At 46.8% G+C, this 15958-nt stretch overlaps 1 protein-coding gene across 1 annotated transcript in view; it reads left to right on the forward strand.

Moving 5' to 3' along the window:
• The window catches only part of MYO1E (myosin IE), a 183842-nt gene that overhangs the window by 57097 nt on the left and 110787 nt on the right, over nucleotides 1–15958 (forward strand). The window contains exon 2 of the mRNA XM_080934887.1: nucleotides 15681–15824. Coding sequence (XP_080791013.1) covers nucleotides 15681–15824 — 144 coding nt within the window. The remainder of the gene's footprint in view (nucleotides 1–15680; nucleotides 15825–15958) is intronic.

Consider the following 15958-nt stretch of genomic DNA (forward strand, 5'->3'; position numbering starts at 1 on the left):
CTTCCTATTCTATACAGCCACTCCTAGGCATATGGGGCAAAGGCATCCTTGAAGTCCATAGGGAAGGCTCCCATAGATGTCCTGACCACTCCTTGTTCCTAGGATCAGAGCATCCAATGCCTAATGAAATATACAGTGAGAAAGCTGGGGAGAGGAGTGGAGAAAGTCTGCTTACACAGTGACCTGAGGCACGGTAATGCCATGGCTTTGCACCTTAGGTGCAGATTGATAATGCCAACCTTACAGCCTTGTTGAGACAGTTCAGTGAGCTCCCATGTCTAAAGTGCTCAGAACCATGCTTGCCATGGTGAGTTCCTCTGTGTGTCTGTGTGTCTGTCTGTCTGTCATATGACAGTGGGGGAGGCTTGCACATGTACAGTATTCATGTGGAAATCAGAGGACAACCTCAGATGTCAGTCTGTCCTCAGGCTCCTTCCTGGCTAACTGCTTCATGCCATGTCCCATCTCCCATCACTGGAATGACAGACACATCATGCCTAGCGTTTTTATGTGGGTGCTAGGGATCTGAATGCAGGTTCTTATGCTCAGAGGTGCCTTATCAACCGAGGCTTCTCCCGCTGCCTTCTGGAGAGATCTTGATAAAGGTAACTGGGGTGGTAACTGTATGCCTTCCATCTGGTAGATGGGGTGGGAGCTGTCTGCTTTTTGTCTTCTTTTTTCTTCATGGAAAAATAAAGGAGGGTGTGGGATGAATACTGATTTTTTTTTCACCCATTAAAACCAACAGTACAGATGTATTCCTTACCTGGGGCATTTGGCCCTTGCTCAATCCCAGAATGCCCCCTTTCCAAACTGCTGAGTGGGAGCCCTCCTCTTTGCCAGCCTCTCCCTCTGCCTCCAAACCAGACACTCGAGTCCTAGAAAGTCTGCCCTTTCTTTGGCGGTGAGGGTGGCTGATGTGGGCAGTAGATAGTGGGGTGCTCAGATAAGGAGTTCTGCCCCCATGCCCGTGATGGCAGGCCCCTGGTCACTTTGCAGTCTTGCTTTGTTGCTGGAGCAATGTTACAATTCTGCTAAGATTTCCGTCATACCAGCCAGGAAACTCATGGGAGGGCTGCTACAGGACCCTCACTGTGCTCAGGGAAAGCTCGGCTCTTACAATGGGGCCTTTGAGAGCCTGGCCCAGAGCTGGGCAGTGATTCAGTCTATTCAAAACACAATGAGGCGACACAGAATAGAAAGGAACCGCACATTGTTTTCGTGTCCCTCTGCCATCTGTAGCATTCCTGCACCCAGCATTGGTTGTGTTTCTCTGGTGACACACTTTTAACTTCACAGCATACCTGCTCATCACTTCACCAACACTTAAATAGTGCCAGATTCGTTGGTGTGCAAACCCGCAGCCAGCAGGGTCCCAGAAGCACTCCTAAGAAATGGCGATTAAACTTTGGCTCAACTGGGCATGGTGGTGCCTTTAATTCCTGCACTTGGGAGGTGGGGGCAGGAGAGGCAGTAGTTAAAGGCCATCCTCAGCTACTATCAAGAGACCCTGCCTTAAAAACAGAACCATGCCTTCTCCATGAAACAGAACAAAACAAACAAAAAGTGACTTTGACGTGGAGGCAAGAAAACATGAATGGGGTATATTTAAAGGTATTAAAATTACTCTTAAAAACCAACATTTTGCCGTAAGTTATAGTCTGGGGAGGTGGCTCAGTTGGTGACGTGTTTGCCTTGTAAACAGGACCGAGTTTGATCCCCAGCACCGACATAAAAAGCTGGGTGTGTGGGTGCGCATCTGTATTCAACACTGAAGAAGTGGGCAAAAGAACTCCCCTGGGGCTCACTGGCCAGCCAGTCTAGCCTAATTAGTGAGCTCCAGACCAATCCGAGACCCTGTCTCAGAGAGAAGAAACATAGCCTCCTGAAATGATACCCAACATGTCCCCTGGCTTTCATATGAACACACACACACACACAAGATTTTTTAAGATGTATCTTGCGGTATGCATAGGAGTGTTTCGCCTGCATGTGTGTTTCACATGGGTGCCGGGCACCTACAGAGATTAGGAGGTAGCATCAGATTCTTTGGAACTGAAGTTATGGGTGGTTGTGAGCCACCATGGGGGTGCTGAGAACTGAACCAGGGTCCTCTGCAAGAGCAACACGTGCTCTTAATGGATGAGGCATCAGCCCGAGCCCACTATCCCCTCCCCTCCCCTCCCCTTCCCCTCCCTGCCAGCCCCTGCCTCCATCAGTCTCTGTCTCCATCCTCCTCCCCATCCCTCCTCTCTTTCTCTCTCTAACCCAGCTGAGCTTGAACTCTCCAGCTTCTGACTCAGGCAAGTTCGGGGGTTACAGATGTAAGCCACCACACCCACTCTAAGAGACTGAGTAGACAGGCATTTTAAAAGCTGAATTTACCACTTGTAGGTTTACGAAGCGAAATGAGCTGTGGTTGCCTCACAGTGGAGTCTGGAAGGAACCATTTTCCCTGTGGTTGGCTTTATTTTTTTCCTTTAGAACGTGTACAGAATTTTATTTTATTTTATTTATCCACATGACTCACTCTGGGACCAAACATCTTTTCTTTGTTGTGTGTTTAGATCTCGGATTGTTTTATTTCTTCACGTCCTTAATGTTTTCCTCGTGTTTAATTTAAATCATTCGCCTTTTATCTTTCTCAGCATCTCGAGCTATTTCGTTCTTTTCTAACCTTTGTTCTCCTTCTTGCTGTTTGGAATTTAAAAGCAATACGTTGAGAGGCATTTTCTTTCTAAGTGCAAAGTGAGTGGCTACTTCAGGATTGCACACACAGCTAGTCCCCACCAAACAAAGGCTGAAGACTTTTCCTTTTGGCTCCCGTGCCATCTTGGGGTGTGGGATATTTGATTAATAAGTAACCCTGTGCTTTGGCCAAACTCCCAGGAAGGAAAAGGGTCACAGACCAGGGAAAAGATTTCGTCTTTCCTGGTATTTTGGAGACCGAATACACAGTACCCCTACTTTCAGCATTTTCCTGCAAGGCAGAAACTATATGGATGTGTTTGTGAATGAACGTGTGGTCTGGCTGTCCATTTCTAAGCACAACTTCCTGGGGTCTGTCACATGGTACCTTCCATTCTCTTCACTGTCACACTCAGAATGGAGCCATGTCCTCTGCATAAAGAGTTGACACATTCTTCTCCACCTAACAGGGAGAGCGCAGGTCTCAAGTTCTGCTCTGAGGTGTCCTCAATGGTCAAAAGAAGTGAGGCCAGCTTTGGAGAGCAGTGAGCGGCTCGGCTTTGGAAACAGCACACGTTTTTCCTTAGAGGCTGCAGAGATGGCTCAGTGGGTAAAATACTTACCTTGAAGTGGGGGGGGGGGGGCGGCTGCAGAACTCAAGTCAAAAGCCTGGTGTTAGCAATCACATGTAATCCCAGATCCGGAGAGGCAGACACTGATCTCTGAGATTCCTTGGCCAACACCCGTGGTTGGCCTCTGGCTTCTACATGCATGTTCACGTGTATTTGGGCATGTCTGCATACTCTCCCCCACACCCCACACGCATTTCCTTCAGCATATTTCTAGCTGACTGCTTTGGCAATTGCTATCCTATCTTGTCTGTTTTGTCTGAGCGGGTTTCTCAGGTGTTATTTTTAATATATTTGACTCCTCTGGTGGGACTTGGGTATCTTGCTTCAGAGAAAAGTCACACTCTATCTACCCCCTGTGCCCCCCACACATACACATGAAATTTGTGTGAAAGACTGAAGTCCAGAGCAAGAGCAAGACTGAGACCCAGGTCACCTTACTGGTGTGTCACACTACAGTAAGAAATGAGTAACAACGGCCAGAAGTTTGCTTACGTGAGATTTCTACACAGTTGTGACAGTGTCTTGGTGTGACTCATCCGTGCCCTGCAATCCCATCAGACATGGCCAATTCACGTTTCATTTTCAGAAAGTAGATATCAGAAGGATCATTGTGAAATTCCATAGCCAGAGGTCTCAAGGTAGATGGTTGCTTTCTGATTTCTTCAGAATACCCCCTACTTCTCTGGTCCACGTTATTGCTGCTTGTTTGGTTGGTTGGTTTTTAAGGCACCGTCCAGGCTTCCCAACCCACCTCCAGCTCATAAACATCCCTGTGGAGGTTGAAGTTTCCAGAAAGTGTTCCCCAAAGTGAGACTGTGTGGGATCACTCACTGAAAGGCTATGTTGGGATGTGTTACCTGTCTATCTTCACATTAAAAAACCAGGAAGAACGTAGAGGGAGGAGCTGGGTGGCTAGCATCAAGATGTGCTGTTTACATGGGTGACATTTCATGATATTCTTAAAAGAACAAACAAACAAACAAAAAAAAAAAAACCCAAAACAGAAGGAGAGGCTGGTTGTGGGGGCCCTGCCTTTAATCCCATTGTCCAGGAGGCAGAGACAGATGGGAGTTCAAGAGCAGTCTGGTCTAGGTAGAAAGTCCCAAACCAGGCTGGAGAGATGGCTCAGCAGTTAAAAGCACTGGCTGATCTTCCAGAGGTCCTGAGTTCAAATCCCAGCAACCACATGGTGGCTCACAACCATCTGTAATAGGATCTGATGCCCTCTTCTGGTGTGTCTGATGACAGCTACAGTGTTCTCAGAAAATAAGTAAAGATTTAAAAAAAGAAAGAAAGAAAGAAAGAAAGAAGAAAAAAGAAAGATTCAAACCACTTCTATTCAGGGTGACTGTGAGAACTTGCATCAACATATAAACTAGGAAGAAATTAAGCTCCTCCAATCTTATGTGGATGGGTTCCAGGGGTCTCACCCAATCTGACTGCCAGGGAGTCAAGATTCACAATTAGTGGGCTAGTGAGATGGCTCAGCAGGTGAAGACACTTACTGCCCAGCTGGAGGATGTGAGTCGGAATCCCAGGAGCCACACAGTGGAAACAGAACAGACTCTTCACAGCTGTTCTCTGACCTCCACACACATGTGCGGCACATGTAAATATGCACACAAATGAACACTAATGTTTATCATTACAGAGGCTAAAAATGTTTAAACCTATAGACTCAGTTATGCATAAACATCTAAAATAGTATCTACTTTTCTCTAGGACTTTTGAGATAGTTAGAAAATCGAAATTAGGGGTTGGAGAGATGGCTCATTGGTTAAGAGCACTGACTGCTCCTCCAGAAGTTCTGAGTTCAAATCCCAGCAACCACATGGTGGTTCACAACCATCTGTAATGAGATCTGATGCCCTCTTCTGGTGTGTCTGAAGACAGATACAGTGTACTTGTATATAATACATACATACATACATACATACATACATACATACATACATACATACATATTTTTTAAAGAAAAGAAAATCAAAATTAAAATCTTAAGAGTCACCCTTACCAAAGGTTTGTTGGGAAAACTTGGAGAAGAGAGATCCATCCAGGGATGTTTTGGGGGTTGGAAGACCCAAATTCTGGTCCTAATTTCTCCCGAAACAGTTCTGTAGATCTGATAGATTATCTCAGCGGCTTCAGATTTTTCATCCGTGAAAAGCTTTAGACTGGATAGCTTATGGAGAAGGCACTTTCTAAGTAGAGTCAAAATTGTAGGGCTTTGAATATGAATATGTAAATATTTGGGGAGCCTTGGAAGATGGCTTAGAGTAGGTGAATTAGTTGCTGGACAAGCATGAGAGCCTGCATTTGATCCTTTCACCTATATAAAAAGCCAGGAATGTAGGACACAGTTGTGATCTCAACAATCGTGAGGCAGGACAGAAGGATCCCGGGAGCTTGTTTACCAGGCATTGTAACCTAATCATGAGGTTCCGGCTTCACCTAGAGAGACCTTGCTTCAGAAAACAAAGCAAATAGTGCCCAATGGGTACAAGAGGCTGACCTGTCACCTCTGTGAGCACTGCACACACATATTGAGGCTGGCGGTTTAAACGGGTTCTGAGAAGTTTGTGCTTAGCATCCCTGAAACCCTGGGGTTCCATCCTCAGTGTAACAGAAAGACACCAGGCATGGTGTCTGTAAGGTGGAGAGGTCATGTAATCTGCCCAGGGCTATTTTTTTGCTGTGATCTGGAAGACTTTGGCTGCTCAGGCCTCTGAAGTTAGCACTCTTTCTCCTTGAAGAGCGTGTTTCTTCTCTGCCTAACAGTTCATACCTTCCATTCCAGGTTGGATTTGAAAATGTGTGTCATTGCCTTGGTACCTGTGTGTGGCTACTGCAGAATCACACTGTGATTAGCTCGCCTATCGTTCAAGATTAGCTCACTGGGCTGGATCATCCAAATGGGTGTTCTTGTAAAGACACTACCAGAACTTGCTTGCTGAGTTGGAGGGTGTGTCTGTGGTTAGCACTCTAGACACCTAACGGGTATGTGTACCTAGCAAGAGCCCCTTCAAAATCTGCCAGAAATGGACCAGTGTCTGCCTGTTGCTCCACGGGGCCTGCAACCCTCTCCAACCTCAGACCACAGCCCACTGCCTCTTGCAGACTGGAATTGCAACTTGGGTGTAGCTTCTGTGAGATAACCCTTAACAGGGGCATCTGAAGATAGTCATCTGCCTTCTGGCATTCTCTGGGGCTTCTAATTCCATCTAGCATGGTTTTTGGCATTTCTTGCCCTGCTCTCCCCAATACCTCTTCAAAATTTCTTGAGCCCCAAGGCCATGTTTATCCCATTCCTCAAGTCTAGGGTGTGAGTCATGAATGGAAAAGACAAGGAAAGGTCTTGAGCCCTCCCGTCAGGTAATGAGGGGAGAGAAAAGGCCTTGCCTGTGGCTCCTGATAACACTAATCTGAACTGTTGATTTCATGGCTTCTCTGCAGCCCTGTCAGCCTTCGCCACAGTAATCCAGAATCTCTCTGATCCGGTAAACACTTTCCCCCAGTACCTGAAGGGCTCTGGGAATGAGGCCTTTATGGTTCTGTTTCCCTAAAGAATGCACTTACTGGAGCAGAGGTCAGGCAGCCCGAGGAGCCCTCTACATTCCTGTCAGAAACAGGGATTGCTTGCTCCTGGGTTTGGCTTAGGGCATGTGAGTTAGTGGTGCCTAGATAGCCCTGCCCTCCAGGACTTCATATACCATAGCAAGTGTGTCAGAATGGTGTGCATGTCAGAATGGTGTTCAACACAAAGCTTCCTTCACTCCCAGACGCTGTTGACCTCTGAGAGCCTTGCTCCAGTTAGCACGTCCTGACACAGCACCCTCAAGAGGCCTGAGATATGTCAACACGTTATCATTCATCCTTTTTCCTTTTTTTTTTTGAGAATTTCACACATGAATACTATATTTACAACATTTCTACCCCTTTCTCCTCTTCACCCATCTCCTCCCATAATGCCATCCCTTCCCTCTCAAGTTCAAAACCTTTTCTCCAATCAAACACACACACACACACACATACACACACACACACACACACACACACACACACACACGCTCGTGCACACACACACCTACTAAATATACATTTAACATACATTTAGTGTTGCTTGTATGTGTTTAGGTCTGACCACTTGGGATTGGATATCCTGTCAGCAGAGAGCTCATTTTTAAAGAAAACGTTCCCCCCCCCCTTCTCGGCTGAGTCCCCATTCATCCTTCCAGTAGCTGCCACAGTGTGGTAGTTATGTAGCTAAGATATCCTGAGATGAGCCAAAAAGACAGGTCTTACAGTGTAGCCCAGGTTAGCCTCAGACTTACAGTGATCTTCCTGCCCCAGCCTTCTTGGTACTGGGATTTTACTGGTGTGACACAAAGCATGCAGTTTCTCTGAGCTGTGGGGCTTTGCACCGATACTCCCTACACTGTACATGCTTCTGTCTGAGTAGAAACACTTCATGGTGTTTTTATAGTGATGAAAAAACAGTTTAGTCAGTGAGGCAGTGGGCTTTAGAAAGATTATGGTTGCGGCACCAGTCACTTTGTTATGAGAGGCAGAAGCCACGGTGTTGAACCCCTGACTACAGAAAGCCTGGGTTTGAAGCACGGGGTGTGTGTGTGTGTGTGTGTGTGTGTGTGTGTGTGTGTGTGTGTTGCCGAGCAACTTAACCTTTCCGTATGCCAATTTCCTGCCTGATGAGATTGTTGGAATTAAGCAAGTTATATATGAGATATTAAAATAGAATGACATTTAGCTATTCTATAATAATAATAATAATTATATTCTATATCATTCATTTAACAAGTATGCATGAGCCCCCACACATGCATCGGCCATTAACTAGGGCTTGGATAGATGATGAATGGAGTATATTCTGGGAGCCAGGTGCCACGCTGCTGTCGCATGGGGTGAGGTTCCCAGAGAGGGCAGCCTGGGCTGGTGGAGCAGGAGTTTACAGGCAGTCGGCGTAGGAGGCAGAGTAGGGAGGGGCTTGCCAGAGAATATCGCATCCAAACACGGGACAGTGTGACTCAGTGATTCCAACAAACACACGCACACACACACACACACACACACACACACACACACACACACACACACACGGAAGAGGAAAAGTGAGAGAGATCCATGCATGGAGCCACAGAGCTAGGAGAAGGCAATTAGGAAAGGGCAGAGACAAGCTAGGGAAGCCTAGCCAGGATTTGCTCGTTGGAGACAAGGCCAGCTGCTGTGTGAAGCAGCCTCCAGGGTCTAGGCTTTGAGAGGATAGACTGTCCTGCCGCACTAAGGTGATCTCCAGCACAGCCTCTTAGCTTAGGTCACATGCCTGCGAGAGGGAGAGGCTCCCTGGCTCCCTGAGCAACATTATGGAAACTTGTGGTCCTGGGCACCCAGAATATGTACACTTGTTTGAACCTGTTGTGGATAAGGGGCAAGGAGGGCAAATAAGACTTTTGATGAGAACCAGAAGGGCAGGAGCTATCCTTCCTTCTCTAGAGGATGAGAGAAATGGGTGAGAACTATGCTGGCAGTTCTTGAAGGACACTCTTTCGGAGAGTGTGAAGAATTGAGAGATGAACCGAACTCCCACTCACAACTAAAAGGGGGGCTCTTTCCATTTAAGACTCCACAGAAAGGACAGGACTTCTGGGACAGAGTGTAAGCTACCTGCATTCCCACAATGGTCGGGAAAGGGTGAGGATTTACCCAATAGAGGACTACAGCAAGTCTCTGTGTGTGGATGCTGTAGCAGGAGGCAAGATAAATGTGCACAGTAGTGTGTGTGTGTGTGTGTGTGTGTGTGTGTGTGTGTGTGTGCAAGGACATGCCACAGTGTGTTGGGGGTCTCGTGCCACTGTGGGTATGGGTGTGTATTATGTAGGTCAGAAGATAACTTCAGATGTGAGACAACATCTCTGTTGTCATTCTTGGCATAACATCAGCCTAGCTGGCCCATCAACTTTTGGAAATTCTCTTGTCTCAGATTCCTTTTTCTCCACAGGAATTCTGGGATCACTGATATATATGTGCTACTGTACCCAACTTTTACATGGGTTCTGGGAAGCCAAATGCAGGTCCCCATACTCCTTGGCAAAGGTTATAACCACTGAGCTCTCTCCCCAGCCTTCGTGTATAATTTTAAGCCTTTATAAGCATAGTTATTTTAAATGTTTTTAAAAGCTATTTCTACATAGTATGGCATTAAAGAAATCACCAAATTAATGTTTTGTTTTTAAAATAATGTGTATGAGTATACTGTAGCTGTCTTCAGACACATCAGAAAAGGGCATTGGATCCCATTACAGATGGTTGTGAGTCACCATGTGGTTGCTGGGATTTGAACTGAGGACCTCTGGAAAAGCAGTCAGTGCTCTTAACTACTGAGCCATCTCTCCAGCACTCCCCCTCCTCAATAACACTTTTTAAACGAAGTTTATTTTTATATCAGTGCATTGCATAAGGATCTGGTGCCCCTGAAGACCTGAAAAGGACCTCAACTCAGGTTCCTTGGAACTATAATTGTCGGTGGTTCTGAGCAGCTGTATGGGTGCTAGGAGCCAAACTCAGGTTCTTTGCAAGAGCAGCCAGTGCTCCTAACTGCTGAGTCATCTCTCCAGCCCCATTCATGTGTGTGTGTGTGTGTGTGTGTGTGTGTGTGTGTGTGTGTGATTCAAAATGGGTTTCTCTATGTAGCCCTGGCTTTCTTGGAATTTGCTTTATAGACAAGGCAGGCCTTGAACTCAATGAGATCTACCTGCCTCTGCTTCTCAAGTGCCGATTAAGGGCATGAACCACTAATCCTTGCAGATATGTATCTTAAAGTAAACTTCTCAAAATAAAATTGCCAGATCAAATAGGATATGCATTTTTTCTTTAGTTGACTAGTTTCTGAAATTCCATACCTATTTTTAGATTGTCTCCTAAAAATATTGTTTGGGAGTCTATAAGTGTATTTTTAGTCTCCCGTCTTTCCGACACTGGGCCTGTTGTGTTTCCAGATACAGTTAACAGCATCCCTTTTCTTGGCCTCTGAAGGGCATTGCCGGTGAAGGACTCCTTTACTCCTGGGTGAAGTGGGTAAGTCGGAGTTTGCAGAGCCCTGAGGCCAGGGCCGCCCCAGGGTGTGGGGGACAACAGAGAGGATAATGCTGCCTGTGTGTGCCTGCTGACTCACTTTTGCTCTCCTGGTCCCCACCCTGGTAAATACACACACACACACACACACACACACACACACACACACACACACACACACACACACGGAAGGGGAGGGAGGGAGGGAGGAGGGGAGACTGTTAAAGCTCTTGCCCTGTAGCCTTTCCCTTCTCCTGATGAGGGACCCAATGTCTGGGTACATCCATCCCCCTAAATTAGGCTATCAGATGGGTATAAACATACTCTACTTTCCAGAACCTTCATATGAATTAACAGCTTTTTCTCACACTAGTGATCATTAGAAGCTAACATGGGTCCGAGTTTCTACTTGAGGCCCATCTGACAGGAAACCCCCATACCTGCTGATTTCCGGCTGTCACAGCTCTCAGTGCTGTATCCACTGCTCTTGCTCTCCCTACTCTGTATCCTTTTTCTTTAAAACTGACTGTGTTAGGGAGAAGGAGACAAATGGAGATGCTGCAGAGGGGAACAGAGGGAAAGAAATGCCTCCTAGAGCGTAGGAAGGGTGACATCGTGGGAAGTTTGCCTCTGTGTCCCACCCAGGCATGCCGGGCTGCTGCCATCCAGCCTGAGTAGGCGGAAAGAGAAAAGGGGAAGCGAGCGCATATGATCAGGGGACTTCCCTGGAACTGTGGCACATCCTCTCACTTCCCAGATGTTGGTGTCCTAGGGCAACCGTCAGCCCTCCGGCTCTGCTTAGAGTGCCATAAATGGCGTGTGTGCACGCACGTGTGTGTGTGTGTGTGTGTGTATGTGTATAATGACAAGCCCTTCCTGATTCTAACGGCCTTTGCCATTATTAACCTGAGTTGCCTCCTATACAATACCTTACACACCTTTAACCCTGCTGGACAGTGAGAACGCTGAGGGCCATGCTTCCCTGGGCACATTATTGCTTCTGTGTCTTCCCTGCTCCACCCTGGCTCTGACTGCTGTTTCTGTTGACCTCCAGTCTGGCCGGAGCAGCTTCCTCTGATCCAGGGAGCTGGTTCTCCCTGTCTCCCCTCTGCGCTGTCTACCTTTATCTGATCTGATTTTCAAATGTTTTTAATTCAACTTTTCATTTTTATCAATTACTTTTTGAGGTTAGCATACAAAGGAGCAGGTCCCTTGCTGGGTTCTTCAGAAGCAGGTGTCATTGTACTCTAATTGTTCTTGGGATAATCCTCTCCTGGAAACATGCTTTCTTAGTTCATCCGCGTGCCCAGTTGGTTTTTTGTGGTGGGTTGGGAAGGAAAGGAAAAGGAAGCTAAGAGGACAGTTTAACAAGATAATTCGCTATGTTGGGGGTGGCTGTGAAGAAATTCATATATGCAGCCATTGGTGCCTGGATTGAAGGGGAAAGAAATGAAAATAATTGCACACATGTACACACACATGTGATCACACATACACACACAAATTCATGGCCAGTTAGCTATAGAAAAGTTGTTTAATTAAAAGCAATTTAATGTTTCAGTCTCTGGTGCTGAGTCGTAGTCATATCGTGACGATAGTGTGTCTTCTTTAGAAAAGATTTTTAAGTTGTATTTTATGTGTATGAATCTTTTGCCTGCATGTTATGTATGTGTACAAAGTATGTACCTATGCCTAAGGAGACCAGAAGAGGGCGCCAGGTCTCCTAGAACTGGAGCTGCAGACTGTGGTGAGCCGCTTTGCAGGTGCTGGGAATTTTCAAGAACAGAAAAGTGCTAACTGCTCACCAGTCTCTCAGCCCTGGTGATGTGCCTTTTAAAAGGAATTCCACCCAGATACAATCTGGTGTGGTAGAGTGCTTGCTAGGTTGAGGCCCTGGGTTTGCTCCTCAGCTCTGGGGTAAAAAAAAGACTAAACAACAATCTGCCATCCTGTTGCCATTTGAGTCTTGATAGTCAGGAGTAATGCCCCGTGCATGACTGGGAAGACAGTGGGAAGAAGCCATGTTTGGGCGGGCCTGCAAAGAGAACCTGCTTAGCTTGTCTTAGCGGCACTGGAGGTGGTGTGGCAGTGTGAATGGGAGCAAGTCCTCTGGGACAGTCTCCGTCCGAGGCTGTGTGATGGTGTGACAGGTCAGAGATTGAAAGAGCTCATAAATTGAAATGCTTGACTACAGCGTGGCCCAGGCACACAGTGTTGCTCTGCTGGGCTGTGGGGGAGGGGGAGGTGAGGCGGAACATTTACCCTTTTGAGAGCAAGAGTGCTGGAGCTGTGGTTGTTTGTATGTTACTAGCAAGTCTAGGAAAAGATCGGAGTTGGAAGAATAATTTTGTTCTGAATGCATTGCACTTTAGTGCCATTGTAAAGTGAAGCAAAGCAAATGTCATTCGACAGACACAGTAAGATGGGTTGGCTGGTAGCAATCGCTCAGTCATACTGTTGGTTTGTGCTTCAGAGAGAAGTCTGGAAAGTGAGTAAGGAGAACGTGAGCTCCAAGGGCTCCTAGATGGGTTGGTGGAGTGCTTGCTCAGCATGCCGGAAGCTCTGGGTTCCTTCCCCGGCACTGCAGAGCCAGGCACGGGGGCTCAAGCCTAGCATCCCAGATCCCAGGAGGGAGAGACAAGAGGGTCAGAAGTTCAAGGTTATCCTCAGCTACACAGTGAATTTAAGGCCTGGTGTCAATTTTTAATATCAATATCCGGGACAAAGAGACACAGTAGCCTTGGCAAGGAGCACTGTTTGTGACACCAGGAGGAGAAATCAGACTCTGGGACAGCAGGCAGGGTTTTGAGAGAGCCAGTGGACCCCATGACTACCCACACGATATGGGGTTCCACATCCGCATACAGCCTATGCCACCAGCCCCCCACGTTCCATTGTCCATTGGAGACAATAGATAGCCACTTATGATGGCTTTCTGTACCCCTCAATTGTGTTTACATTTTTTCAAAAGGAAAATTTGAAAAAGGAAAATAACATGTTTTGGCTGTGTGTGTGTGTGTGTGTGTGTGTGTGTGTGTGTGTGTGTGTGTGTTGGGGATGGGTGCAGAGAGCCAGGGAGGAGTACCCTGGGCTCTGTCTGGTTGGAAGAACGCCCTGGGCTTTTGATGGGAGCCCTGAGTCAAGCTGTGGGCAGCGCCTTTCCTCTCTCTCTCTCTCTCTCTCTCTCTCTCTCTCTCTCTCTCTCTCTCTCTCTCTGCTTGCCACAGAGGAAGGGGGAGTGGTGACGTCTGAGGTAATTTTGCAGAATTGATGTTGTGTGTGGTTCTGAGAAAGCCAAATATATCCTATGGACAGTTTTCTTCCACTAGACAGCATGGGTGGCAGACCTTCTAGAACCTTTCTCAACAGCTTGAAGCCCTGGCGTGTGGTGTGCTTTTCCCAGTGGTGGCTTTCCTCTCCGCTGGGTTTTGAGGATTGCTTTTCCCTCTGAACCTCTTGGGTTTCACTTCTAGCAAGGCATCTGTGTCCTCCTCAGACAGAACAAAGCAACTTCATATATGTTCCCTGTGAGGAGGTTAATGTGGCTTTGATCGTGTTTCTTTCTGTCTTTCTTTCCACTGCCTGAGCAGCTGCCCTTTCTGGATACCTTCGTCCACAGTTTTCCTCTGCTTTGATGAACCTCCTTCGAGTCGAGTGCTTACACAGTGGGGACAGGGCTGAGCCCTGCTTGGATCGTCACACTAGCCTAGTACATGGCGCCTCCGTGAAGACACGTGAAGTGTTGACAGCAAATGACAATACTCCAGAATCTTGTCTCTTGTCAGAAGTACACATCTATTCAAGCTTCTTTCCTTTTATTTTTCTGTTTGTTTGTGAGGGTTTTGCCCTGGTGAGTGTATGTGAAAGCAAATGCCTTTCTTCTAAGTTCTCCTGAAAATTCAAATGTTTGAAATCTACTCCAAAGGCTTTTGCTTTAGCGTGTCATAGGGGAAAGTGTGTCATGTCCTTTATACAGACATTTTGTATGTTTACTTTGTATTTGATTGACTGACTGATTGATTGATTGATTATTTGCTATACATCCAAGACATGTCTGTACCTTACAGTCCTCCCTCAGCCTCTTGGGTAATGTGACTCCAGGGATGAACCCAATGCTCAATTTCATATGTGTTTGTGTGTTAACTGTTAGTAATTTGCGAATCACTGCTGGGTGTCCTTCAGCAGATGGAAACCTCCAGACTCGGCCACTTAAGGTGCTTCCCCCCAAACCCCAAGATGTGCTGAATGCATGGGCATCCCACCATAGGAATGCCATGTGAGGGGAAGCCCAGCGGCTTAGCCTTCAGAGGCCTCTCCTACTGCAGAGCTAAATAGCCCTAATGCATACCAGGGTCAAGGCCTTGCTGGTTCAAGGAATGAGGCCTGGATGAGAAGAGGCCCCATCGAACGCAGCATGTAGTGCGGTCATGCACAAGCTATCCTTGTAAGCTTCCTGACTGGTGTAGTGGTGACAGACCAGGTTGGCATTCCCTGGGAAAAGCAATGTGGATGGCCTGTGTGAGTGACCATCAGGAAGCTTCTGAAGGAAAAGTAATCCAGATGACTTGAGAAGGTGGCAGTGTGACCAAACTGTAGGCAACACACATTCGTCTCACTTCTGGGTTCAAGTCTGTACTTCAGTGTCAAATGTTTAACTTTGATTTCACTGGCAAATCGAAGAAACGGATTCTAGAGTTTAAGAGTCAGTCCTCCGTACTGGGCACTGTGTCCCCAGGCCCTTCAGTGTTTTGTGAGTCTGGACTGCTTTGTGTAATTCTCATGGACACTCTTTGAAGTGAATCTCAATTTTCTTATCGTACAAATGAGAAAAGAGACCTAGGGATGTGGCTCTGTTGGTAGACTACTTGTCTAGTATGCATAAAGCCCTGGGGGTTGGTCCTTGTCACATGCACAAGGCAGGTATGTCGGTGCATACCTATAATCTCAACACCCTTATGGTTAGACAAGAAGATCACAAATTCAAAGTCATCCTTGGCTCCAAACTGAGTTCACACTATCTTGTACCTAAGACCCTGTCTCAGATGAACACCAGCAGTACACTGGACCATGGTGACTCTTCCCCACTTATCTAAAGGTAGCAAGGTTGAAGCTCAAATATATATATTAAAATATATACATGCATCTATCTGCGAGTGCATGCATGCGGGCAGGTGTGTGTGTGTGTGTGTGTGTGTGTGTGTGTGTGTGTGTGTGTGTTAGAAAACTCCAGGAGAATACGAGCCATCCTAACCCGTTCTGTGTTTTTGTCTCCAGGGCAGCAAGGGTGCCTACCGGTACCATTGGCAGAGTCACAATGTCAAGCACAGCGGTGTGGACGACATGGTGCTACTGTCCAAGATCACAGAGAGCTCCATTGTAGAGAACCTGAAGAAGAGATACATGGACGACTATATTTTTGTATCCTTTATCCTGTCCTTTGCACACCTCTGGGGTGACACTGTTCCACAGCACCGTGGTTCTCTGCCTACGACATCAGAGCTGATATCATTGGCTCTCAGTATTTCCGCTTTTACAATGAGGGCTGGGCTTCC

The sequence above is a fragment of the Micromys minutus genome (genome assembly GCF_963924665.1).
Source record: "Micromys minutus genome assembly, chromosome: 21".
In the NCBI taxonomy this organism is placed as follows: Eukaryota; Metazoa; Chordata; class Mammalia; order Rodentia; family Muridae; genus Micromys; species Micromys minutus.